This window comes from Charadrius vociferus, unplaced genomic scaffold (assembly GCF_000708025.1).
Source record: "Charadrius vociferus isolate BGI_N301 unplaced genomic scaffold, ASM70802v2 scaffold676, whole genome shotgun sequence".
Lineage (NCBI taxonomy): Eukaryota > Metazoa > Chordata > Aves > Charadriiformes > Charadriidae > Charadrius > Charadrius vociferus.
In genome coordinates, this window is record NW_009648661.1 from 539,519 (window position 1) to 564,752 (window position 25,234).

The 25,234-nt window shown below is 43.7% G+C and overlaps 1 protein-coding gene across 3 annotated transcripts in view; it reads left to right on the top strand.

Moving 5' to 3' along the window:
- Window positions 1-7,773: 7,773 nt before the first annotated feature.
- Window positions 7,774-25,234, top strand: part of RUFY3 (RUN and FYVE domain containing 3) — a 45,093-nt gene continuing 27,632 nt past the window's right edge. For 2 of the 3 annotated variants that reach the window (XM_009886484.1, XM_009886486.1), the window contains exon 1: window positions 7,774-7,951. In XM_009886484.1, the coding sequence (XP_009884786.1) occupies window positions 7,774-7,951 (178 nt within the window). Of the gene's footprint in view, window positions 7,952-21,141; window positions 21,196-25,234 lie in introns of all 3 variants that reach the window. The other variant, XM_009886485.1, reaches the window with a different exon arrangement.

A 25,234-nucleotide genomic window follows, 5' to 3' on the forward strand; every position in this document is an offset into this window, starting at 1 on the left:
GGGGTGTCATGGTGGCCCCGGCGGGTCCCCAGAGGGCAGGGGAGGGGTGTGTGTGAGGTGACGGGAGAAGGGACGGCGTGTATGTCGTGTTGGTGAGCAGTGCTGACCCACAAGCGCAGCGTTACAGAGGTGTCTCTGCTTTCGGGAGCCTTTGGGAAGAGTTCGTCTGGAATCCGACCAGCTGCCCTTGATTTGGGGTGTAGCTGGGGTGGGAATGGCCCGCTTGGGCTCCCTCCTACCGAGGGTGAAGGGCACGGCGGCGCGTTGGGTGGCAAATAGCGTTCTGCGCCCTGACCTTCTTCGTAACGTTCTTGTGGTGTGTTGGGGTAAGCTGGAGCACTGCGAAGTAGTTGTTGCATGTGCTTGAAAAACCAACAGAAGCTATACCTATGGGTGTGCGTAGAAGAGATATTCCCTTGTCCATCCATCCTGAAAATAGCCACTAGCTTCATCTTCTGGGCTCAGGCCAGGGTATGGGCGACGGAGCTGTTTGCCTTGGCTTTATCTCCTTCTGCCTGTGTCCCAGGTGAGCATTCGCTCACACATAAGCTTCAAGGGGGGGGAGGCCGTGGGGAAAGAAGGAAAAAACAAAAAAAAAAAAAAAAAAAAAGAAAGATACCCACCCCAAAACAATCGGCTAATGTACTTTATTTAAGCCATTACTCAGCAGAGCTGTACCCAGTGAGGTAAGAAGTCCATTTCTGTGATGCCAAGAGCAGATGAAATGACCTGCCTTTGTTTTGAGCCCTATGAAGGGCTGTCTCTGGCTGCAAACTTTTGTCCGCAGTCCAAAACTCCCTTGCTGGTGGGTTGTTGTTTAAACTGAAAGGTTCCTGTCAAAACCTTGATTTTTACAGTATTTTTTTTCCCTAATCAGGAAATCTTTACTCACTCTAGTCCTGTGATGTGCGTGCGAGGGACTGAGCTATCTCTGATAGAAAAGAAGCCTTTAAGAAACATATTTAATCTTAGCCAACCTCTGATAGAAAAGAAGCCTTTAAGAAACATATTTGATCGTAGCCAACGTGCTTTTACTGTTCAAACTTCATTGTAAGAAGGCTTCTGTGGAGATGTGGTGAAACTGAGGCGTTGAGATGAGCACGTTTGTTCCCGAGGAGTTAATGTAAAAACTCACTGGTTGAGCAGTGCTTTATCCCTCTGCCTTACTGTGCAATGGCTGTTCAGGTGAGCTTTGTGAAAAAGCCTTATAAAATTAAAGTTCCCTTGTTCTTTTCAGTCTGAGAGGTAATAGCTGCCTGTGCAATACCGTAAGTCAAAGCCCGCCGAGTGACAGATGAACTGACAGCAGTGTCTGAAGGGAACAGGAATCATAATCTATTTCCTGGGTGTCTTGGACTCTGTTTTTCCTGGGGCAAACTCTGTCTGTAAATCAGTTCTTTCCAAACCCCTGCTTTGTTTGGGTTTGTTTGGTGGGTTGCTTCCCCTCCCAGTTCTCGTATCTGGAAAAGTGTCTTTCATTCGTTCAGCACTGAGCAGCAGGAGCAGTGGATTCTGCTGCAGAGTTCTCCTTGTTCCCCGGCTGCGTTGGGATTGTTGTGAAAGCAGTGGGTAGAACTTCACTCTGGTGTAGGAAGGATGTTGTGCATTTAACTGCATAACTTGATCCTGGCTACCTGTGGAGGATGTGGCCTTGCAGGTGTCATCACTTCTTGCATCTCCCCTAAATTGCCATTATTCTGCGTAGCATTGAGGTGCAGCAGCGTTAATCAGGGTCCAGGTTACAATGACTGTAATGTCTGTGTTGGTATTGCTGGGGAGACCCACTGGTGGCCTGTGTAGCCCTGTTTCACAGGCTGTCACAAATTTGGGCTGCCGTAACCTATAGCAGCTCAGCATAGGCTCTCCTTCATCTGCTGCTTCTTGTTCTGCCATAGTACCTGAAGTGATTCTTCATGTCTGCTTTCTTTGGTTCTTCAGTGCTGGAGTTATTTTTAGAGTTAAGATAAACTGAGGAGTGTGAAGAAGGCTATTTTTGTATCTTGTGCATGTATTAAAAAAAAAGTGATATATTCTATGAATACTAATCCCTCTCTACGTAGCTGTAAATGGAAAGGAGCGGTTTCAGTGAAGGATGTTCCCTGCTGGATCACGAGTTCTTCCCTTCAGTGCCTGAAGGCTGTCCTTTCCATGAGTAGTAATGACAGTAATTACTCCGTATTGACATCCGTTATAGTGGAGGTAGTGACCAATATACCGAAAAGTCAACATTTCAGGATATTTTTGTTTTATTTGAAGTCGTCTCCCCACAATCTGTTATGATGGGATCATTAAACCATTCTCCTGAGAGAGGTTGGCTGCAGCTGTTTAATTTGATATTGGAAACTCTGGAAAAGCCTGTTTGCTGCTTGTGATCTTGTTTCAGCCTTCGGAGCTCTGTCTTAGGGTTTTCCTGGGGAGCGGTGACTTGAGGGGATCCTGCATACAGCTGTTGTTTCCAGCTGTGGAGGTCAACCCCAGGGTTATTCGTAGCCAGGTGGAGGCATGGCGCTGGTGTTCCCAGGGCAGTGGTGCAAGCCCAGCGGTGCTGGGGACCTGAAGCCCTGTGACAAATGTAAATGAAGAATATGTGGTAACAAAGAATGAAATCCTAAGATGGGGTCTCTATTACAAGTTTGTTTTCTCTACAGATTTTCTCTCGGACATATTTTTTTCCCCTCTAACTAATGTTTCTCCCTCTCATTCAAGTGTTATTGTTGACGAGGGGAGAGGGATGAGATGATTCCAAATGTCAGGTGAAGGCAAGGGCTGCTAAGGGAAGGAGACTGCAAAAGCTTTCCGTGCCACCACCCCCTGCTTTTTTGTTACAGATGATTCCAGACATACAGAAGGAAGAAGATGATTTATTTGAACATGCTGAGCTGCTGTAAATCCTTAGAATACTTTTTAAATACAGTAAAAGCCACTTGATTATGCTGTCTTAAAAAACCAAAACAAACCACTTGAACAAAGCAAAACAAAAAAAAAACCACCCTTCTTTCTTGTAAAACTAAGACAAATCAGAGGTTACCCCCAAACCATTCCTTGCTCCTACTGAAAGTCTACCGGATACTTCAAGTAGATTTTTCCCTCCCCTTTTTTAATTGTACTCTTAATTATGGGAGTGATTTGAGTCCTTAAATGATACCTCTATTTCACAGTAGGTAGCCAAAATCCAGCTGGTCAGTTAATCCGTGAATTAAGAAATTGTGTCACAGGCTTTTGGGTTGTTAAACTTACTTTTGCCCACTCCTGTTTTTAGCACGCAGGATTCAAAGTGCCACTGTTACTTGAGGTAATGTACATAGCGGTGCTGGCAGAGGAGTCGGAAACAGACGTTGCAACGTAGATGCTTTGTTGCTGATTTTATTTTTTTAAATGACCGTCCACGTAAGAGATTGCCTGGAGCTTTGTGGAATAGCAGCTCCGTTGGCTCTAGAACCGGGCATAGCCCTGATGCTGCTGTTCTACTCATCACAACTGGTACAGCTGTTGAGAGGAGGAACGGGTAGTTGGGTGGCATGTTGAAGCAGAAGTGAAAGAAGGAGAGGGCATGAGACCATAAGTCATGTTCATAGGTTTGCTGGTGAGAGGTTTTCACGTGTCGAGCAAGAGCAGGGGGCACGAAATAGGAAGATCAGAATTGTTTCGCTTGGAAACGCAGGAGCTGCCGTACGAGACCAGACTGTCAGGCTGCCTAATCTGATCCAGCAGCCACAAACAGGCTACAGGCTTTAAGAAAACTTGCCAGAACCTGCTCATGATTCATGCTTGTCTTAAACTGTGATATAAAGGCTTGTATTTCTTCCCAATTCTTATCCTGTTTGCGTGGAGTTACCTCTGGCATTGTAGTCTCTCTCAGACACGCCGAGCAGCTCTTTTAGACCTCAGCGGTGCATCTGAGCTGTTACCATCGGGCAGTTTCCTTCGGCAGTGGTTCCCGTTTGTATAGTATTGGTGGCTTTTTTATGGTTCTGTGGTCTCCTGCGATTTTAAATAACCAGCAGCAGCGCAGTCATCTGGAGCAATAATCTTGTCTGCCAGCTTTGCCATTTGGCTCTATGGCTGCTTTGCAATCCCTACGCAGTGATGGGGGAACGTGTTCTCCTCACAATTGGAACTCGGCTTGCTGGCACTGGAAGGAAGACTCCACCCAAAGGTGCCCCCTGGAGTCCAAAAGGTTGTTTGGGAATTTGTTTGTGTTTTATTGCTTAGGTTGTTCTAATTTATTCACCTGTTGAAAATAAAAATACTTTCCAGTACAGCTGAGCTTGCAAATACTAGTGGCTGATGCGGCACTTCCCTTTCAGATGGTTAGTCTTACATTTCCAACACAGTCCATTTCTAGTTCTTTTACCTTGAAAACGTTTTTGCGAAGATCTGCCTTGTTTCGTAATGTAGCCGAAGCCTCTATCCACTTTCGCCAAAGTGTGACTAACAGGAGTGTTTTGTAAGACCAGTCAAGGCTGTCGGACTCGTTTGTGATTGAGAAAGTGGTTCTGCATTAATAACCTCCTCTTCCCTTATATCTACACCGGGTTTTCTTTTATCCTTTGACTACTCATTGAACCCTGATGGAGCTTTGTCGCTTGGCCTTGAGTTGCATGGTAGTTTCATCAAAGGCTCCATGAAAATACAAGGACTTGATACCTTTCTTTTGTTTCTTTATAAGATGCTGTGTTGCTTTATAACTTTGAAGCATAAGATGGAGGTGATGGAGGGTTTGTCTTGTGTTTTCCTAGTGGTGATAAAAGGCTCACAGGTCAGGAAGTGGTAAGATAGTTCCTTCTTGGGATTTTTGGTTCTGTTTCGGTTTTTTGTTCTCCTTTTCTGAGGAGAGTTTTTCTTTTCTCATAGTACTGTACCTGACACATAGACATCCTCTGCTGTCTCTATGGTTTTGCTACTTGCCTTACCTTACCCTCAAAGCTGTATTAAGAAGGCAAGTTTTTTATTTTTATACTGTAGGTGTAAATTGAACAGTGGACTGGAACCTGGAGATTACAGTCTCCTCTGGACAGTTGAAGAGTTCTTAGGTCTTCAAATACCTGTGTTAAAACTCTGCAAGAAAAAACAAATCGGCTTGAAAAATAAATTCTGGATTTGTCATTGTTGTTTAAAAAAAAAAATCAAATACAACTTAACAGAGTTTCTAAGCATGTGCATATTTCTTATAATTTTTGTTTCTTAAGGGAGTAAAAGGTACAGTTTTACAGAGGTGAAGTAGCTCAGTTTCTTTTAAGGTGGCCATTGTTTAAACTCTGTATATTGTGTCCAAAGCTTTGTTTTGGGCAAAACATACTAATAAACTGAAATTAATCAGAGTTGAAAAACAGCTTTCAAGTACTTTAAATATCCTTATAGAGTGCTGGCAACGGGAACATTGCATTAAGGAGCCTGAAACAACAAATGAGCTGGAAAGGGCAGACTGGCTTATTTTATTTCTTCGTGGTAAGAAGCAGCAAATGGCATAAGAGAAAACCAGTTGAACAGTTACTTAACTTTTTAACAAACCTCCACTGTGATCCTGGTATGTGGGTCACTTGCTGGTGCTGAATTCCATTGAAGGCTTGTGTTGTGAAACGGGAGCTGCAGGGTTACACCTAATCCTGTTTGTATTTCTGATTGTTTCAAAGCAAAAAAAATTAAACTACTCTTTAGATACGTTGGATAATAGCTTGCACAACAGCTTATGTTACCGTGTTGATTCTCAAGGGTTTATTTTGATTATTTGCTGTTTGTTTAGACGCTTTCAAAAGGTTAGCAAGAGTGAAGTGAAGGGCTGTTCTCCTGGAGTGGTTGGCATATGGCGACTTTCACTGGCTTTGCACAGCACCATGGGAAGGCCAAAACTAGAGGTTGTCATTGACGGAAGGATGTATAAATATCGTATGAGTTAAAATGCTGTCAACAGGGCTTATAAATCCCATTCTTTCTCAGGGAGAAGGAACAATAGTAACTCTTGTCGTTTGTGAAATAATTCTCCTTTGCGCCACTGTGATAATATGCTGTGTGGCTCTTTGTTTGTTCTAGTCTAACGGGGGGGAAATATTTGCTGAGTCGAAATGTTGTGCATCAAGAAGGAAGTTTTCACTGAACATAACTGCTTCCTCTTGCCTGTTGGAAATAACAGCCCTTAACCCTTTTTTCCAGTTTCACGAAGTTTTTATATAATGGGTGCTTTTTTTCTTTAAAAAGCGATATACCTTGGCATGCTGAATTCCATCTCAAGTGATCAGTTGCTGTATTTCATGTCCCGTAGAAATAGGCTTGCATCCTTTAGGGCATTTCTTTAAGGAAGAAAAAATACGGAGAATAATTAAGGTCCCTTGCATTAATCATTCATATGTTTCCATCAACACAGTTTTTTGGCGAACAGTCGGCCTTCTCCAAATTTACGTGGTGGGGGGGACTAGGCGTCCACGTCCAATAGATGCTCTCCACAAATATACTGGAGCCACACAGGAATCAAGTAAGATAAGCTAAGGAAATAAGAAGGGGTCTGTTGACCAGGGACCTCTTGTCCCCTGGAGGAGGGGCTGCGGGACACAGAGGAGATTGAGCCGGCCGGTGAGGGACAGGGCGACGCAGCGCTGTCCTCTCATTCTTGAGAGACCTAAAGCCTGTTTCTCTGCTTGCTGAGAGGTAACGCTCCTTCATCAGCCTCACCTCAGCAGTACCGATTTCCAGGTGAGGTTTTCGCTATATGTCTGTGGTGTTCTCCCTCATTGTTCTTCCGTGTGGACATGCCCTCCGAAAAGAGCTTAATCCTCCATCCCTGAAGCGCTTACACCCAGATATTTTTTTTTTTTTCCCCTCATTGTTTCCCCAAAAGGATGAATCTATCCTAACATGTATTTTTTTCCCCCTGTGGGAAATTTTATCTCAAGGGTACCCTTCGAGAAGGTCTCACAAATTGCGACTCGTACACCTCCTATGAAAACAAAGATACTTGTTTAATTCATGTAGTGACATCCAGGCACGTGAAAGGAATACAGATGTGTCTTTGTATTCCTCGCTCTGCTACTCTGCGCTCCTTTGTAGTGTGGGGGCGACCGACGAGCCACCCGCGTGGTGCGTTGTGCTTGCTCACAAATTGCCTGGCACAGCCTGATGAGGAGGTGCTGCGGATGATGGGAGCCTAATTGCCGTCCCTGCATCAGCAGCGTCTCGGGAGCATCCTGGGAATTGCTCGCCCGGCGCTGGGAGCAGCTGGTCACATGAGCCTGAATTTTCAGTTCAGTTCATTAGTCAGCCATTTTGGTCGACACCCTGCTTACTGCGCACAACCAATCCTGCCGGCACTCGCCGCCCTGGCTTCTCCGGGAAGAAAGGGGACCAGCAGTTTGATTTCGGCAGACCTGGATATCTGTCTCCGCGCCCTGCCTTTGTTTTTGCTTGGGTAATCATCAGAGGAAGCCGTTCTTTTTCCTTCTGTTTTTTTTTTTCTTTTTATATTTTTTTTTACTCTTCTTTTTTTCCCCTTATCTCCTGTCTTTGATGCAGAAGCCAGGTTTTCTGTGGTCGCTTAGGATCAGTAGCCTCTAGCATAGCTGAAGACGACGACAGTTGGCGGAAAGGAGGGGGGAAGAGAGGAGCGTGAAGGAGCAGCGCTTTTACCTTGCTTTATATATGAAAAGGCCAGAGCGGTCTGTGCGATCCTGAGCATATCTGCCCTTTAATAGCAAGGTATTTCTTATTTTCTTCTTCAGAAAGCTTTTCTTTTTAGTTCTTATTTTTTTTTCCCCCCGTTGTTGTTGTACCAGCTGAGTCATCATGTCTGCTCTGACGCCTCAAAGCGACATGCCAACCCCCACCACAGACAAGATCACTCAGGCTGCCATGGAGACCATCTATCTTTGCAAATTCCGAGTGTCGATGGATGGAGAATGGCTCTGCTTGCGCGAGCTGGACGACATCTCGCTGACACCTGACCCAGAGCCTACCCACGAAGGTACGGTCCGGTTCCCTGCCTCGGCATCCCTGCATTGTTCCAACTGCTGTACGAGTTGGGAGGGGGTGTCTCCAGGACCAGATGCTCTTGTCCTGCCTGCAGAACCTGGACACCTATTAGAAAGCCAAATTGGTGCTTCACATTACCCTTAGAATTTGCTGCGTCTTTTGTAATCCATCCCTTTGAGACAGATTTGTACTTAATTATTGTTGTCCTTTTAAGATGTGGCTTGAAAGATCAGGTTTGTATGTCTTGGGAAGGAAGATAGCACAACGCGTGCTCAGTGGTACATTTAATGCTGATTTTATTCTTCAAACGGGGCTTATAGCTCTGTTAGCTGTCAGCTGTTACAACTGGAGCACACTGCCAAAACACAGCCGTGTGTCTATGTACAGTCGGTGGGTAGTTTTCGGAAAGCCCCAAGTGATTAGGCAGTTATGCCTATTGTCAGCTGCTAATAGCATCACAAGTCTTCCAGCTCGCTTCTGTTGAGCGTCCTGTTGTTGATAATGGTTTGGAAGCCTGAAAAGTGGAGGTGGAACACGTCTTGCGTTCTACTGGAAAAAGGATTCGTGATGTGGGTTGATGGTAAAAACAGTTTAATACTGGGTCACGTAAAATGAGGATCGAATGCTTTGTGAGTGCAAAAACCACAAGAGGACATCCACACATTGCTCCACCAATAAGAGAAGCAGTTAAGAAGGAGACATGATGAATTTCTGTAGGAATTTGGCACAGTAGCCAGTGCCCCCGTGGTCACCAACATTGCCGGGTTCTGAGTGCCCCTGGGTGGATGCCGAGCATCTCTGGGGCTGACAGCGAGGGGGCTCCATCTTTTCACACCTGACCCTTTTCCAGTAACTACTGAAGTGGGATTCCACCCAGTAGTCTCACCTGACCCGTTTGATGCTGGCTTGTCAAGTCAGTAGTGTCTTGCTGGATGAGGCAACTTAACTTGTAGTGATGATTTGAGCTTTAAAATTAATTCACAGGTGATAATTTAATTTCCATTCGACAGCTGCTTTCAGTGGTAGCAGCCCTTGGGTTTGGATTTGCTTGCCAAATACTTAGTCACCCAGTGGGATATTAGACAGAGGTTTCAAATGCAGAGAGTTTTGCTCCCTCTGAAGTACGTCCCAGGGTTTCGGAGACGTGCTGCAGGCTCAGGAAAGCAGAACCAGAGTGGTGAGTAGAGAGTGAGCCACGGGTGCAGTACTTCAGCCATCTTCCTATTCCCATGTTCTTGTCTGTGGCACAGGCCTCTTCAGACCTTGCTCGCTCTTACTTGTATGGTTTTGGACTTTTCAGTGCTTTGGGTTTTTTACCAGTTCATTCTACCATAGCTAGATTGATTTTTATACATTCTCTCTATCTCTTTCTCTGATAAATAGTAACTTCTCTTTTGACTTGTCACGTTGTAGTCAGTAAATGACCTTCTAAGCAATCTAGGAGTCTTCTCATCGCACAGCCCAGACAACCTTTCAGTCACACTGAGTCAGTTCTTTACATCCGTATTTAGATTGCGCTCTCGCCTGCTTACTCAACAATTCAGATACTAATACTAGACTAACCTTTCCCCAAAACTAGAAAAATAATTGTTTTTAAAGCTCTTGCAAGTACCACAAAGAGTTAGAAAACAGTATTTGCTCATTTCATTGCCATATTAAATTCATGTGTCAAAAATGTATTAAAAAAAAAGAGAACTGTATCATAACGACCTTTATGGAGATGTTTATACATTCATAAATTAAGGTGGCTGGTAGGGAGGCAGAAAGAATGGTTGTTTGGGGGGGGAGGGGGTTGGACACAAGTCATATTTTAAACAGAGAGATAAGGTCAGGAAAAAGCTTTGATAATGGAAAAGCTGACGCAGCGTTATCCCCAGTGTTGGAGCTGGTGCGACTGCATCAGCACTGCTGCTGTGCCTCACTGGGTTGAGGGGGCAGGATGGCGACGCTCGCAGGCACCAAGTGCTCCGCTGAGGGGAGAAGCAGGAGACCCAGGAGCTGAGGCTGGCGTCTCTTGTAACATCTCCATAAAACTGATGTGGGAAGGCAGGGATTATGAAGAAGGAGAAGGAAAAAAAAAAAAAAAGGCTCTGGAGGTCTGCCAAAGAAGGTTGCATTTTTTTCCTTCCTAAACAAGACGTGAAAAATAATCTATTGCAGTAGCAAATCCACCAGCTTGCCTGAAATAAGGATTTGAAGACTTCAGTTGCTGTCCCTTAGCTCCTGCTGCTTTTGGAGAGTTTCTTGCCGCTCTTCACTCCATCATCTGCTGTGCCCTCAGCCCGCCATGAGCCATCCTGCCTTCTTCCTCCTCCTCCTCCCCGTGCACCCCTTGTGCCGAGGGTGACCAGAAGCTGTGCTCCTCGCCTGGCATCGTAGGTGCCCGCACCCATCCTTGCGTCCCAGAACTGCCAGCCAGCCCACGGTGGCATAACGAGGAGAGGAAGACAGCAGTTCTGGGCAGCGAGGAAGTAAGGAGAGAAGACGTGGTCTGGAGTAGCAGGCAGGATGGGGAAGGTTTAAAATGCGATGGGAAAATAAGATTTTTAGTCTCGAATTTTGACTGCCATATGCTTCTGTTGGGCTGCTCTAGTGTTAAATTGTATGTGAGAGCTGCGGTCCCTGGCTCCTCCTCTTCTGGGTTCCCAGATTTTTCAGTTGATTTGGCTTGCAGGCCTTACACCTTCAAGCTTTGTTTCATAAAACATAGTTTGAGCTTCCGCTTTGCTCGTTTTGAAGATGCCTTTTTTTTTTTTTTTTCTTGTAGCTATACCAAAGGTTAGGGAAAAGAAAGTAAAATCTCCGAGAGAACTGAATTGTGCTGCAATACTTATTTTTCTTTCAAATGAAAGTACTTGGTTAATAGAGATGAGTTTTATTGTTTCTTTTTTTGTTTGGTTTTTTTTTTTTTTTTTAAAGCTGATTACTTGGCGATGACAGTTTAAACATACAGGAGGAGGCTAATGTAAGTGATTCTTACCTGCTCTGGTTTGATACCCCTCACCAGAACACTGTTTTCATTCCAGTGAGAGACAAGCTTCGGAAGAAGAGTTTTAATGGCGTTGAATCTCAGAATTGGGATGTTTGGGGAAGCTAGAGGCAGGTTGCTGTGCCTTCTCGTTGTGTTCCAAGGGCTCCCAAGCAGCGAGGCAGGAACTGCAGATGGTGCTTATTATTCGTGAGGCCAGACCTGCTGTCCGCCCTCTCCTCGGGAGTCTGTTTGCTGGAGCTTTCTCTGGAATAATCCCACTTGAGGCTATTTTTGTGATGGGAGCTGGAGGGACAGGGAGGGAGCTGGTAATGTAAGGGCATAGCGGTAATCATGGCCTTACTCATTGATGTTTAAAAACAAAAGGCATCCTCCTGTGCGAATGACGTTTTCTAGTAGAAACAAGCCAAATTCTGCTACTTCTTAAGCCAAAGGCAATATACTTTGGGAAGCGGATTCCGATCTGAGATGATAATGTGTGAATTTGGAGTAATTCCCTTCCTGCCACAAAGCTGGAGTTTCTGAGTGTAACTCTGAGCAAAATGTAAATTTAATTGCATTTAAGACTAGCCTGTAGCAGAAGGGTAGATGCATTAGTGTAGTTAGTGTCTCGTGCAACTGTATGTATTCAATACAGCATGTAAAATGGATGCTCAATTTAACAATAAAAGCACTTTTTAACTTCTTGAAACAATTCTGTGTGTATGAAACTAAGCTGATATTGCCATATATTGCAAGTCTGCTTGGCTTAGAAAATGCGATTGTTTTTTTAAAAACAAACATTGCTTCTTAAGTAGGTAATCAGAACTGGACTGTGCTACGCAGGTGTCACACCATGAAATCTGATTCTAGTGGCCGTTAAGCTCTTGTTGGTTTGCGGTACGTGTAATGATCATTGAGGCATCTTCAGGGAGTGAGGCGTGAAAAACATCTCGGTTGTATTTCTGTTGCACGTTGAAGAGTGCGTATGTTTACGGAATCGAACGCTTATCTCAACCTTTGGGAGAAGTTGTAAAATGCAAAACGGCCTCGCACAGTTTTATTGCATGTTAAATTTCTACTTTGAATAATCATGAGGAGCTTCACGTTAGAGCAGTGGAGATTTTAATCCTGATATGATCAGCTTATAATTGAGAACAGAAGGAGTACATGTGATAACTGTATGATCTTAATTTACGTAAAACTGTCAAGAATTACAGGTTAGTTTTTTTCAAATCTTGTTCTATTTGCACTAAAATGGGGAATTGGGTGGTATGTTTATAACATGCAAAGATGAAATTATCTTTTCCATGGTATAATTTTTGGTAACTAAGGTCAGATTTCTTTTTTCTTCTTTTTTGACCAGTAATTTAAAAGTTTTAGTTTCGGTAAATTGCCCTGAGTAGAAGTTGTACAGCTCTGGGGAAAAGCAAATGCTCTTCTGAATGCTAAAACACCTCTTTCCCATTCATCTATTGCACTTCGTATTCAATCATCCTCCACATTCTACCTTTTATCTCCATTTTCTGTTCAAGTATTTTTCCATTTTTCTTTGCACACTTCAGAATGGTTTGAGGCAGCAGCGTGACCTTATTATATTTTTGTTTCGCAAACTGGCAGCCTTCTTGGAACTTAAGTGTGCGCGGAGGGGGCGAGAATCTCCTTATTTTTGGCGAGGGAGCTACAGAGCCACGAGTTGAGAGGGAGCGGTGTGACACGAGGGCTCATCCGCCCTACTGGGCTGTGCTGCTGGGGGGAGCGCGGTCCTTATAAAGCCCCATGGGTCTGCAGAGAAGGAAGCACGCGTAGGAGGAAACCCTGGTAACTCTTACATTGGTTTAGGCTTTCTCTAGCACTGTGGAATAGGAAAAGCAAACTTTTGGGAGAGGTGCGGATGCTCCATGGATTGTGCCTTTCCCGCTATAAACCAAATCTGCTGTAAACACTGTACTGAGAGTAGCAGGGACCTTCCATGTGTTGATGGAAACTGCATCAGATTGCTCTCTCGTTAGAAAAGTACCTCTTAAAATACGCATGGTGGTGGAAACCCCTGAACAGGTGAGAAGTTTGAAGGAGCTGGAGACCAGATTTAATAGAACAAATGTGAAGTCTATAATAGGCAAGATAAATGAATTACAGTGTGTTAATGGTCGTAAATCTTCTAAATAGCGGTTAGGTCATGTAATCCAGCCAGCACATACTGAGAAGTACCATGATAAAGCTCGTCACCTCCCCAGGGACAAGGAGACATCCTGCTTACTGGATTTACGCTGAATCCCATCACGAGCTGGGAAGAAAGGGAGGTGACCGAGAGAAGGTGGTCACCTGACCCTGAACCAAAGGGGAGGGCAGACCAAGTTTTAAAAAGCTCCTTGGGACAATTCGGATGATGTGCCAGCCCTCCTGTTGGTACGAAGCAATTGAGAGGAGAGAGGGGGAGCGAGCGCCTGTAAGGTTAGGGTGAGACCTATGTCAGGACTACTCTAATTTCATTTTAAGCTTTAAACTTTCGTAAGTATTTTCAATGCTGTAATTAAAAAATTAGAATCAAGAGTTGTTTTCTTTACTCTTAAGCTTGTTCAGTCTAAGTGCAGTTAGATCTGGGAAATGTGGGGCAGCTTTTTTCTCCTCAAAGATAACGAATCAAAAGTGTTGCAGAGAAACCTCTTAGGTGTCAACTGAGATGGGAAGTGAAAGATGGGGGGGGGGAAGGGAAGAACAGTAGGTGTGGATTTTTTTTCCTTTCTTTATGCAAACTATCGAGTGCCAAAATACAATGAGAAATTTCCCATAGCAGTTAGTCAGGTATTGCCCTCTGGAGAGAGGCTGGTTGTGGAGAAACGTTCCACGTAACTCCCACAGCTGCGACAGAGAGAAATGCCTGATGGTCATCATGCGGAGACAGGAATAAAACTTAGGGTGGGATTACACCGTTAATGTATGCGATGCGCATTTGCTTTTTACTTGTCCCATGCGTGTAATGGAGAGCGGGCTTGCAATTCCTGAGTCCCCTGCACATTTTATTTTCCTTCCTTTTTCTCTCCTTCCGGTTTGCTGCAGATCTGTGACTTTGCTTTTTTTGGAGTGCAAGCCTTAACTGATGGCAAAAAGTCTGTGGTGTGGGAAAACCGGCGGTGCCGGTCTGAGACCCTGATGCTGCCAAGTGAGGGGTAGTAGCATGTGTTAAAAAAAGAGGGATGACAAGGGCCTTTTAGAAAAATAAAAAAAATTCCTGTATCAGTTTTACGCTAAAAATATTGTGGTTGATTGTCACGATGAAAGCACAAGCTGCTGGTGCTGTAATGTGAGGTAAAGCGGTTCTGGGCAGTTGGGTGCTGGATAAGGATGCATTAACCGGGAGAACAAAGAAGGGGATTGAGCCAATGTGCGTGATGTGGTGAGAGGAAATAGATAAAAGTGTTATCCGCAGGGAGCGGATACTGCCAAGGTCGGTAGCGTCAGCAAAATGCAGCTGTAGGCGACAGGGGAGAGCAGGGGCTCCCCGAGGCAGCAGCGGTACCAAAGCACTCGATGCTCCGCTGCATCTCGGCGCAGCAGTACCTGCGCGGGAGAACGTTTGTGAGCATTTTTAGTACCCATTCTTCACCCTTGCTGGTTTGAAAATGGCTTTCCCAGGCAGAAGTTGCAGGGTGAAGTGAATGGACCTATTTTTTCTTCTCTATGCAAGGCTCTCTCTCTATACACACATATTCAGAGATGGGATTTCTAGGTAGTAGGTTCTTTAAAATGTTTTTTCTTAAGCTACTTCGTAAGTTCTGAGGAGATTGTTCCCGGCAGTCCAGGCTGCAGGCTGTCTGGTCGCTTCCTCAGTTTTTGGGTTACAATGTGTTTGAACATGATGCTGAAACTCTTTGCTGGTCCCTTCTCTTTGTCGATGTTTCTTGATCCACCTGTTTTGCAAATGTAATCTTGAAAAATTCATTACATTCCTCTGATGATATTGGCAGCATCTACTTAAATTTCTTTCTTGACCACTTCAATTATTTCTTATTCAATGTATTATTTATCATTCCGAAGGCAACAAAAATGAGATAATGCAATTTAAATAAATATAACAATGTGACTACATATTTCCGTTTCAAGATAAAAGTGGTATTTGTCCATACAACGAAGGGGAACGTGCTAGCCTTAAAGAAACAAAGTGATGTGACTGCAATTCATAATGCATATTCAGTATTTCCCAGCAAGCTCTTCCAGCTTTCCCTTGTGTTGTGGGATGCTTTGGCCCAAAAAAGAACAGCAAGTGGTTAAAGCGGCAGACTGAATGTTACAATCAGACAAATAATCCTATCATGAAACTTCTAAAGAGCACATTTCTGCATTAGCATCCCTCTGTAGAACACGGGCCGTACTTTTTAGGGCACAATGAGGCATAAGTGTCAGGGAAACTCTCAGTTGGGGTTACGTGAGTGGGCGCTGTAGAATTTCACTTACGGTTAGTTGTGAAAGTGCCTTGGGGTGAAGGTGAGAAGTGCTGCCGTAACTCCGGGCGCTCGGATGCAGGGGTGGAGGAGTGGTCTTGTCTTCCGTCTGGAGGAAAAAGAGTTCCTGGAGTGCTTTGAATATTAGGGCTTAGATAAAAGCACGATGTTGGGTAATAAAAGGGGGATGGGGAGGAAGTCACCCTTGTTGCTTGGCTTTTTTGTTTGTCGTTTGGTTTGATTTGGTTCACTTGATCATCGTCCCAATTCCTGCCTCGGTTGCTGGGTCCTCACTAAGTCCTCAGCACTTTTCTAGGTCTTATTTTAAATGTGTCGGTGTTTTTTTTTGTTTTCCCCAGAAATTTTTTCACTTATAGCAAGTGACCAGGCAGGAGCAGAGGGGCTTTAACCAGTTGTCCTCCCTGGTCCTGCTCTTCAGCTCCTGGTGTGTTTGGTGTTTATCTCAAGTGCTCTTGTGGGCAAGCTTAAAAACTAACCCCTTTCCTGATCAGTAAACATACCATGTGGACCCTGGCCTTGTTACGCTTTTGTTTGTTTGTAACTCTGCAACAGAGTTCATGTTTTCTGTGAGCATCTGTACAAAACCTCCCAGGTTTGGGCCGAGCCTTTCATAGCAGCCAAAGCAGCATAACTGACTCTGCACTGCTGTAGCGCACTTTCTATATTTGGCTCGATTCTCGCTTCCCAAAATTGGTGCTGGTGGGGGTTTTGGGGTTATTTTACTGATTTCTCAGCTTCTCCTTACATAGCATTTGCTAAGAATTTCTATAGTTAAAAAAACCCCCAAACAACCCCTAACAAGGAGATCCTGACCCATTTAGTCCGTCTTCGGAGGAACTTGATTCTCGTGTTGTGCTTGGAAACTATAAAAAAGGCGTGTGGATTCATTGGTTTCTTCGGTGAGTCTTGACACATGGACAAAATGCCATTGCTATGTAAGAAGTTTGGAGCATTCTATCCTCCTACTTGCACTCGCACGGTATTTAATAATAAAAGAAAAGAGGACGTGGACTGTAAACGGGTGGCCGGGGAAGCTGTTGTGTGTCGGGGAACTGGCCGCTCGCCTGGTAGCCTTATTGCAAATCGTGGGAGCCCACTTGTAGGTGGCATCCCGGCGTGGGCCAAGATGCTGTGTTGGAGGTGATAATGTTCATTGCACATTATTTCTTAATGAATGTGTTCTGTATTGGCAGTTTGAGGGGAATACCCGGGGGTTTGTGCAGCTCCAGACCATGGAAACTTCTCAGCGTTTATTAAAGGGCACTTATTCGGCGCTTCTTCAGCTTTATTTAAAATACCACAGGAACACTTCTGCTGTAGGTTTGGGAACTTCTGCTGGTTTCTGCTCATGAGACACCTGTTCAAAAACCCCATAACATGAATTGGATGCCGTTTTCACCCCCGTCCTGCCCACGGTGTGAGAAGCCACAATTTTGACTTCCCCTTCACGCACTCGGCTTTTGCATGTCGCGTGTCTTCTCAGCACTGGAGTGTGGCAGCTCGCCCCTTACCAGCGTGGTCCTGGGACTCCAACTTTTTCCACCACCGTTTTTGGGGGCTGCCAGGCGGTGTAGGAGCATTGTATTGCAGCACACAGCTGGATGGGAGTCTGCGAGGTACCCCGGTGGTTTAGAATATTCATAAACGTTTTTGCTCCGAACCCTACTTTAGGCTAATAACATCAATCTTTGTTATTTTTATTTTAATTTGGTTTTTTTAAACAACCCAAAAAACCCCAAACAAAACACCAGAACCAAAAAAACCCCCCAAACAATTAAGCACTCTAGCTGTTTAATAGCAGCATGAATTAATTTTTATGCTGGGACGCTCTCCCAGGGTTTATTTTTAAAAGCTTTTATTTGCTTGGGAAAAGTGTATCCGCTGGCAATATCCCTTATTGCTGCAGGAGTTGCTCCAAATTTCGACGTAACTGTTAGGTATTGCGTATGTCTGTGAGAAATACCAAACTAAAAGTTAAGATACGAGCAAATTTGGGAAGATAAACTTGGGAGGGAAAGTTCTCCTTTTTTTTCTTACTGTGTGTAAATCATTCACTATTCTTTAATTGCCACCTCTTTTTAAGTATTATTAGTGGGAACAAAGCCATAACAGAGAGAAGCTGCTTCTTCACGTGTGTTGGTATCCCCGCTCATTAACATGGTTTTGTGTTATTTTTTTCATGGTTAGCAAAAGATAAAATGGTAAACTGTATTTGATGTTGGATTTGGAAGACTTTGTGGTTGGCAATAAGTGCCTGAACTGGTACTGCTCCACGGCAGCTGAAGTCCCTGAGGCTGTAAGGGGTTTCTTGCCCCAGTGCTAAACTGGGTGAAGCATCCCATGCTGCTGCTGGTCTGCTGCTTGCAGTCAAACCGGTTGAGAACACCGCTGCTGTGTCAGCGAAGCAGAGGAGAGGAGAACATCAAAAAAAGCCTTGTTGCTGAAATAACGGATGGGATTTTCATGATGAATATTAGTGGTAATAAGTACTCCAGTTTCTTTGTAAAGAACTTGCTTGTGTGTTTATTCCAGTGGGATATTCGATTCCATAATACTAATCTTCCTGGGAACCTAGTTGTAATGAGGGAATCATTTTATGAAGGCTTAAAGGTCTTCGTCATCCTGTTTTCAGAACTTGGTACGCACCAGTTACAGGCTTTTATATTTTTTTGTAATAATCAAAAGTAATCAGTTTGTCTTAGGCGTACCACGCTAAGGAGCATGGATGCTAGCAAGTCGCAGATCTTTGATTTATTTCATTATTTGTGTGTGTCTTGAGGTTGTTTTTTTTTTCCCCCGGGCTGTTGCTTGGTGGAAATTCCAGACAAGTGAGAAAAACCGTGCAATGTAAAAGAAGAAATGGAATGTCCGCAAGCTGTAGTGCAATGCACGAAGCAATGAAAATATGAAAGAAAGTGCTCAGCAAATGTGTACTTTTGCCACTAAATCTGTACAAATCCCACGGTGCCCCTGTGCCAACATAAATTCATGCAATTCCTGCAAGCATTTCTCAGTAGGAAGAGGATAGCATTATTGCCTGTAGGGATATAATAGAAGAAAATACTTGTGACTCCACTGGATGTTTGTCTGTGAGGTTTAGATGAATCACTTGCTTAAGGGTTAAAAAGTAAAACAAACCGAAAAGCCTTAATCCTTTCTGGTGCAGTGGGTAGCCATTGTCCAGGTAGAGCCAGCGCAGCCGTGGGAGGTTTTCTGCACCGTTCTGTGAAACGCAGCCCAGAGGTGGTGTGAGGTGGGGTACTTGGACTGCTGGGACTGGGCCGACCTAACGCAGGTAAGCGATTTCCTATGCTCATATATAAAAAAAAAAAAACCAAAAAAAAACAAAACAAAAAAAAAACACAAAAAACCCCAAAGAAACCCTAGAAAAAACGAAGTGATGAGGAAGGAAAATCTGTTCTTCTGTACATAAGCCTCGCTACCTGTGCTCACAGCTGCCATAGTAGGTTGAAGTTGTTTGGGTGTGTTTTGGATGTGGAGCTGAGCAGCGAAAGAGGCTTAGAGGAGTAGAGACCTGAAATAATTGCTGGCTACGTGGTATGTGTAGGGAGGAGTTTGAAGTGACAAAATCACGGTGAGAAAGATCATGTGAAACATCAGGTGAAGGCTGGCAATTTTCTATCCTCATTACCAGCTAATTGTAAATATTTTTTTTTTTTCTTTGGTTGGCATGTTCTTTGCTGTTTACACTTCAGGTTAAGGAAAAAAAAAAAAACCCAAACCCTCACTATTAGATAACAGACCATTCCGTCAGGATGTCTGGCTTCAATCTGAGCGTGCAGGTAGGGATTTGGGGATGATCAGAATCTGGTTCTGGTCTTTGCATGGGATGGAAAGTGCTATTAAATAAATTATTGTATGTGCACCTGGGTTCTTACCCGATTCGTTTTCAGAAATGCTAGAAATACAGCTGGGAAATACTAGCCATATTACATCGTTAATGTAGTGTTGCAAAGTGTAATGTAGTACACAAAGTGTTTTCTACAAATACTGAATTTCTCAATCATGCTAACATCTGTGTTTTAAGTCCTAAAAAAAAAAAAATAAGGAAAGGAGTGAAAAGGAAAGGAGGAATGAGTCGCAGAGTCCGATTTGTAGCACTGCAAGGTAAGAGTGCAGTAGGGTTCAGGAAAGTCTCAGAGATGTGTCGGTCCACCACTGTGCACTGAGCTACGGAAAGTCTCCCGAACCTCCAGAAAGCTAGAAAACCTGTAAAAAAAAAAAAAAAAAAGGTCCAAAAGCCGTAAGTGTAGCACACGGGGGGAAGCTGGTGGGGAGGGGCGCATCACCAGGGCTTCGTTCTCGCAATAGCAGGGAATTTCTCAAGCGAAACTCCCCGTTGCTCCTAGCGAGCAAAGGTAGGTAAACCTGATTGTGTCCCTCCCTCCTCACCCCTGATGGGGAGAGGAGGAATCCCTGCTGAATGGCAGGGGGTTGATCACTTCAGCCTGGGGACACGGGCAGGACCCGCGGGGTGGCGGTTTGCTGCTCTTCTCCGTAATGTTTAGCCACAGGGGAAGAAATGAAGTTATGAGGTTTATGAAGAAAACTGGTTGCTGAAAACCAGCTCCGTGAGTAGAACAGTTTCAAAGGATGAGAAGATTGTTGGTCACAGGTATTCCAGTGAAGGAACCCGGAATAAGTTGAATCGTTAGTCGTGCTGGTATTTAGAGTATTTATTTATTTTTCTTTAAATGCGGTGCCTGACGGTGCTGTTTGCTGGCCTCGCAGGCTCCGAGGGCAGGAGGAGGTGCCGATAGCTTTCCCGTGGGAGGGAGGAGGTCCTAGTAGTATGTGTACTTTGCTCAGGACTTTGGCACCGTTGGCCTGTAAAGGGGAATCGAGCCTTTCTTGAGCTTCGGACGTTCAACCGATTGCAAATTAGCGCTGGGAACAGCGGGCACGTAAGTCGGGAGCTGAAAATCCCGCAGGGTTCAGACCCTCCGCGGCTTCGTCTGCCTTTGTTTTCTGGGTCTGAAACCAGGGAATTAGTGGGCGTGCTGAAAGGTGGTGTCCTTGTCCTGCCTGCTCTCCTGCCGTGATGCCTACGCTCCGTGCCGTGCGGCTCAGCCCTCCGCAGGCTCCTGGCAAGGAGCTAGAGGGGTTTCCCTCATGGAGGCCTGAGAGCATCATCATTGGAATGATGATGTAAAACCTGTGACCCGCGTCCAGGCTCGGCTGGATCACCTCTGCAGGAGTTTTCTTTTGGAGTGACGGTCACAAGGGAGTTAAAGCTCTGTTTAACCTTCTTTAAAGCGCCCCCAGCGTGTCCTTTTCCTGAAACGTTCTTGCTTTTCATGTGTGCCTGTATTTCCCTGGTGGGGGGTTCTTTTTGGGGCTGGGTACAAGGAAATGCTGACGTGGCATAAATATCAAAAGTTTAGTGCTTTGAGCTTACAAACGAAATAATGCTTTTCTTGCTTTTCTTTTTAGGATGTGCTTTACAAAAACGTTGCTTGTCTTAATGCAGAAAGCAGCAAAGCTTCTAAATCTTTACTGAAGCCTACATTAATGTGACTCTGAAGGAAAAAAACGCTTTGCTGTATTGCTTTGTGCAGACTAATAAACCCTTTTGACTTGCAAATCTCTCCCCACTATGAATTAAGTCTTGTATTATGCAAATCTCCCTTTCAGTTATCCTTTTCTTATACCTTGATTTTGAATCTTTCCGTTGCATCATGGCTTGCATGACATTTTCTTTCTTTTCCTTTCTTTTTGCTGTTTGCAAAGACTCTTGGGAGGATTTGACAGATGTGGTGGAGCAATTGCGCGATGATACTGAAGGTGCGTGCCACACCGACATCTTTCAGCTATTATTTCCACTAATGATTGGCTTTTGACTTCTTATTTTGAGCCTGAGTGCAAAATACAGTTTTTCTTTTCCAGTGCCAGTTGCTGGGGCTTTCTTAACGTGCTGGTCTGGTCGGACCAGGTTCGCAGCCAGAACACGCTGTACTAGTTGCAGGCTGCGTGGATGTTGGGTTTCTGCTGTTAGCCTGTTAAAGAAAATGGCTTTGATCACTCGAGTGTATGTATTGCTCTTGCAATTGTATCAATTTACATTTACCATGCATATTGTGAAGGCTTTTCTACTAAACTTTATCAGCCCCTTCATGGGTTCCACGTGATCAATTTTGGTTTCTAAATTCTTACTAATTTCTTCTTTTGGAAATCCAATGCTGCTTAAAAAAATGCTTAAAAAATTTTGGGATATTTTTACTGCAAGTGGAAGTAGAAAAAGTGAACCAACAAGGGGCGAGTCTACTTATATTAAATGCGTTCTGAAGCAATTATTTCCTAAGCCTGATATAAACAAAGCTTAAAAGGTTGTAGCGATATATGGAAGCTAAATTTTAAAACACATTTGAGAAATCACCCAGATTTAAAACACGTTTGAGAATCACTTCAGGTTTTCTGAAGTATTTCTATTTATCAACTTGAGACTTCGCAAAAGGGACTCTAAAACTTGTATTGCAAATTTTGATTAAAACTTGTGAAGTGCTAAAAGAATCTTTTTTTTATAGTGCTTCTTAATTGATTCTTAAAATGCTGCAAACGTGAAATAGTGGAATCCCCAATTTAGCAGTGCACTCAAGTAGATTTGTCATTTGATGACTAAATGTAACTGTTGATGCTTGGGATGAAAGCGTTTGCGGTGCAAAAGTGGAGGCGAGGGAATAAGAAGGGAATTTTCCTTTTGTGCCTGAAAAGTTTTAACTACTCATCATCAGGAAGATGGTTAGCGATATTTATACAGGCCAAATACTTTTAAAATGGCAATTTCGAGTTAGAAGGCTAAGGGTTCTTGAAATCTAGACAATACATGAGCATCAGTCCTGTTATTATAAAGTCAGCAGATAAATTTCAGCTCTTTTTGCCAATTTGCACGTTGAGTTTTTTCGAAGGTGTTAGAAGTCGCAGATCCCACGCTGGTGGTTTTCTTACCCGTGTTTTATTCAATTTTGCTCTAATTCTCACTGGTAGGATGTTAACCAAAAGCTGCATTTGTTTCTTTATGGCACAGTTAAGCAATTTAAATGTGAAACTTGGTAAGCAAAGTTGTGAAATTAAATGAAACACATTTCTGTTACGGACTCAGAGTTACTAATAGAGGGTAACGTATGAGCAACACGGTGAAGGATACATCTGTCTTAAAATACGTAGCTGTGATTATTACTGAAATAATAAATGGTAATTAAGGATGGCAAGGATGCAGCTAGGTTTGGGATTCACTCAGGAAAAACCTTCCAGTGCAAATTGTTTTAAGTGTGTCTCTGGCAGAAGGAAAAAGCAAAATCAGCCATGACATAGCAAAATTTCCTTTTATTTATAATTGGAAGCTCAGATGGTATAAATCTTTTATAAAGAGGGTGTGTTGTGCACAGAATTCAGTTTTGATGCGTTACCTACACCTGTCTCTTGCTGCCCCTCTTCCCTGGATGGTGCCTTCCTCGGCTGTTGTGCTTCGATACGTCCCTGGGCTTCTGCTGGGGGAGATGTTCTCTCTCCTGGTGCAACAGCTATTGCTCCTTCCCCAGCACCTCCAGCCGAGGGCATACCCCAGGGAGTCTTTAAGGAAGGACAAAAAAAAAAAAAAAAAGGGAAAAAGTTGAGACTTCCCCCCCCCTCCTTAAACGTTGTACAGACTTTTTGCATTGAGTTTTGTCAGTGTATCACATATGGAATGTGTTGTCTGTTTGCACTTGCATCTTTGTTTTCCATCACCGCCATCCTGTTCTGTCGTTTGCAACTCTTACGTGCCTGGCGTGTGCGGGAATCTGTCCTTGGCGATCCGTCAGAAACTGATGGATGCTTGATGTGGAGTGTGCTTTCCCCCTCAAAAGTCAACATTAAGGACATAGTAGCAAGAATAAATGAAGAAACCGTTTAAATTCTCTGTGAAAATGTTTCCTCTCTTAGGAAATCAGATTTCATTTTGGGAAGGTGGCGTTAGTCCAGCTGCTTTCCACTTCATCCACAGTCCCGCGGAGCAGACAGGTTGAATTTTGAATATAAAATCTGCTAAAAGTTAGTAGAGTAAAACATTTTTCTGTGGAAACAGACACACCTCTGCTTTCCACTCGTGAATAGTCATGTCTCTTTTTTTCATCGCTGCTTACCTTTAAGAGAGCGTTTGCCTGATGTGCAGAACGTGTCTCGCCTCTTCCCTGCGATGGTAGTCAGGGGTTCACGTTGCTGGAAGGCACAGGAGGCATTTGAATGTAGAGGGATGTCAGGAAAGCTTCAACTGAAATACAAGAAGCTTAAAAAATACATAATAATGTTGAACTCCAGTTTAAATGATGAAAGTCCTTAATTTATCTAGGGATTTGCTTTGTACATTTATTTGAAATTATACACGTGTTCGTGATTTTATAGTCTGAGCAGCTGGAACTAATGCCTTTCCTAATGTGGATTGGCTTAACTGAAACTCGGCGCGCCGGGGATGGTTTGTCTGGAGAGCAAGTGTTTCACCAGTAATGTATCTGTTAATCTGAACACAGGATGAACAGTTTGGAAGATGTCATTTCTCTTCCATAGACAGAAGCAGCTTTTCTAAATTTCAGATGGCTCTACATTTGGATTCCTGGTTTGGTATGGATTCAGCACATGGAGAACATAGCTGAAATGCTAATTAATTGGCATTACTTCGAGCAGATTAGTTCAAATCTAGTGTTTCATGACTACCTGCATTTTAGCCAAGTTGGAGCTTTATTTTAGTGTCTTCTTAATTCTATTAGGGTAATTCAATATGAGGACTGATAACATTTATTGTCACCAGGTGAGAAGTACGTAGACCACAATCACAGCTTAACCCTTTGAGATCCGGTATTGCATTAGCTTTTCCCTTGACTTTTGGGTTCCTGAGTACATACTTGAACTTTCAAACAAATGACAGGGTCCCCGAGGTTCTGGGATACTTGAGAAAATGTCACCTTTGTGGCAGCTTCTCAGGAACCCTTTGCTTTTCATGCTGTTAGCGTTGTGAAGGATTGTGGCACAGTTTTACCTCATTAGAAACCGGAAAAAGTTCGGTGTTGTAAGGAAGCAGTCAGATGAGCTGTACATTTCACCCTGTCATTCTAGTGGGATGCAAGTCCAGTTCAGTCATGACCGCTTGCAGCCCTCGTGCGAGGTTGCTGGGTAGAAAACGCCTGTTCTGGAGAAGCGACAATATTTAAATAGCAAAGTGTCTTGCGAATTCAAGATTACTTCAATTGAAATCCAAACTACATTGAAAGACAAATTTTCAGGGCCAAGATTTGACTTTTTAAGGTTTAGGGCATGGCGTGTATAGTAAAACACAGGTAGAGTTTTTGCTGTTAGAGGCAGAAAGAGAAAGTTGGAGAAGACACTGACTCAAACAGAGAATCTCAGATGCACATCAGGGTCAGACTGTCAAAGCAGAAAGTGTCTGGGTTGACTTAAAGCCAGCCGGGTAATCTTACTGTATAAAAGTCATATTTGCTTGCTTACCCTGCTCTTCTAGGCTCAATTTAAAAGGTGTATATGTTGCAGCCTATATAACAATGGTATAAATTACTTAGGATTTAATTCTTTCAATAAATCTTTAGGATTTTATCCAGTTTCATGCTACGGAACAGTTAATCGGTTTGCAAGATGAGAATCTTGAATAAGCTGCATATGCAGAGCACCATCGTACGCAACAGGGTAATGAAGCAGTAACCTTTAATTAGTTAATGTGATAAAAACATTTTTCAGTTCTTAAGGCTGTGACTGCATATTTTAGTCCTAAATGAAAGCGAAGCCCTGCTTTTTCTTTTTTTCCTGAGTGCTTTCATCAGCTCCGATGTTCATCAGC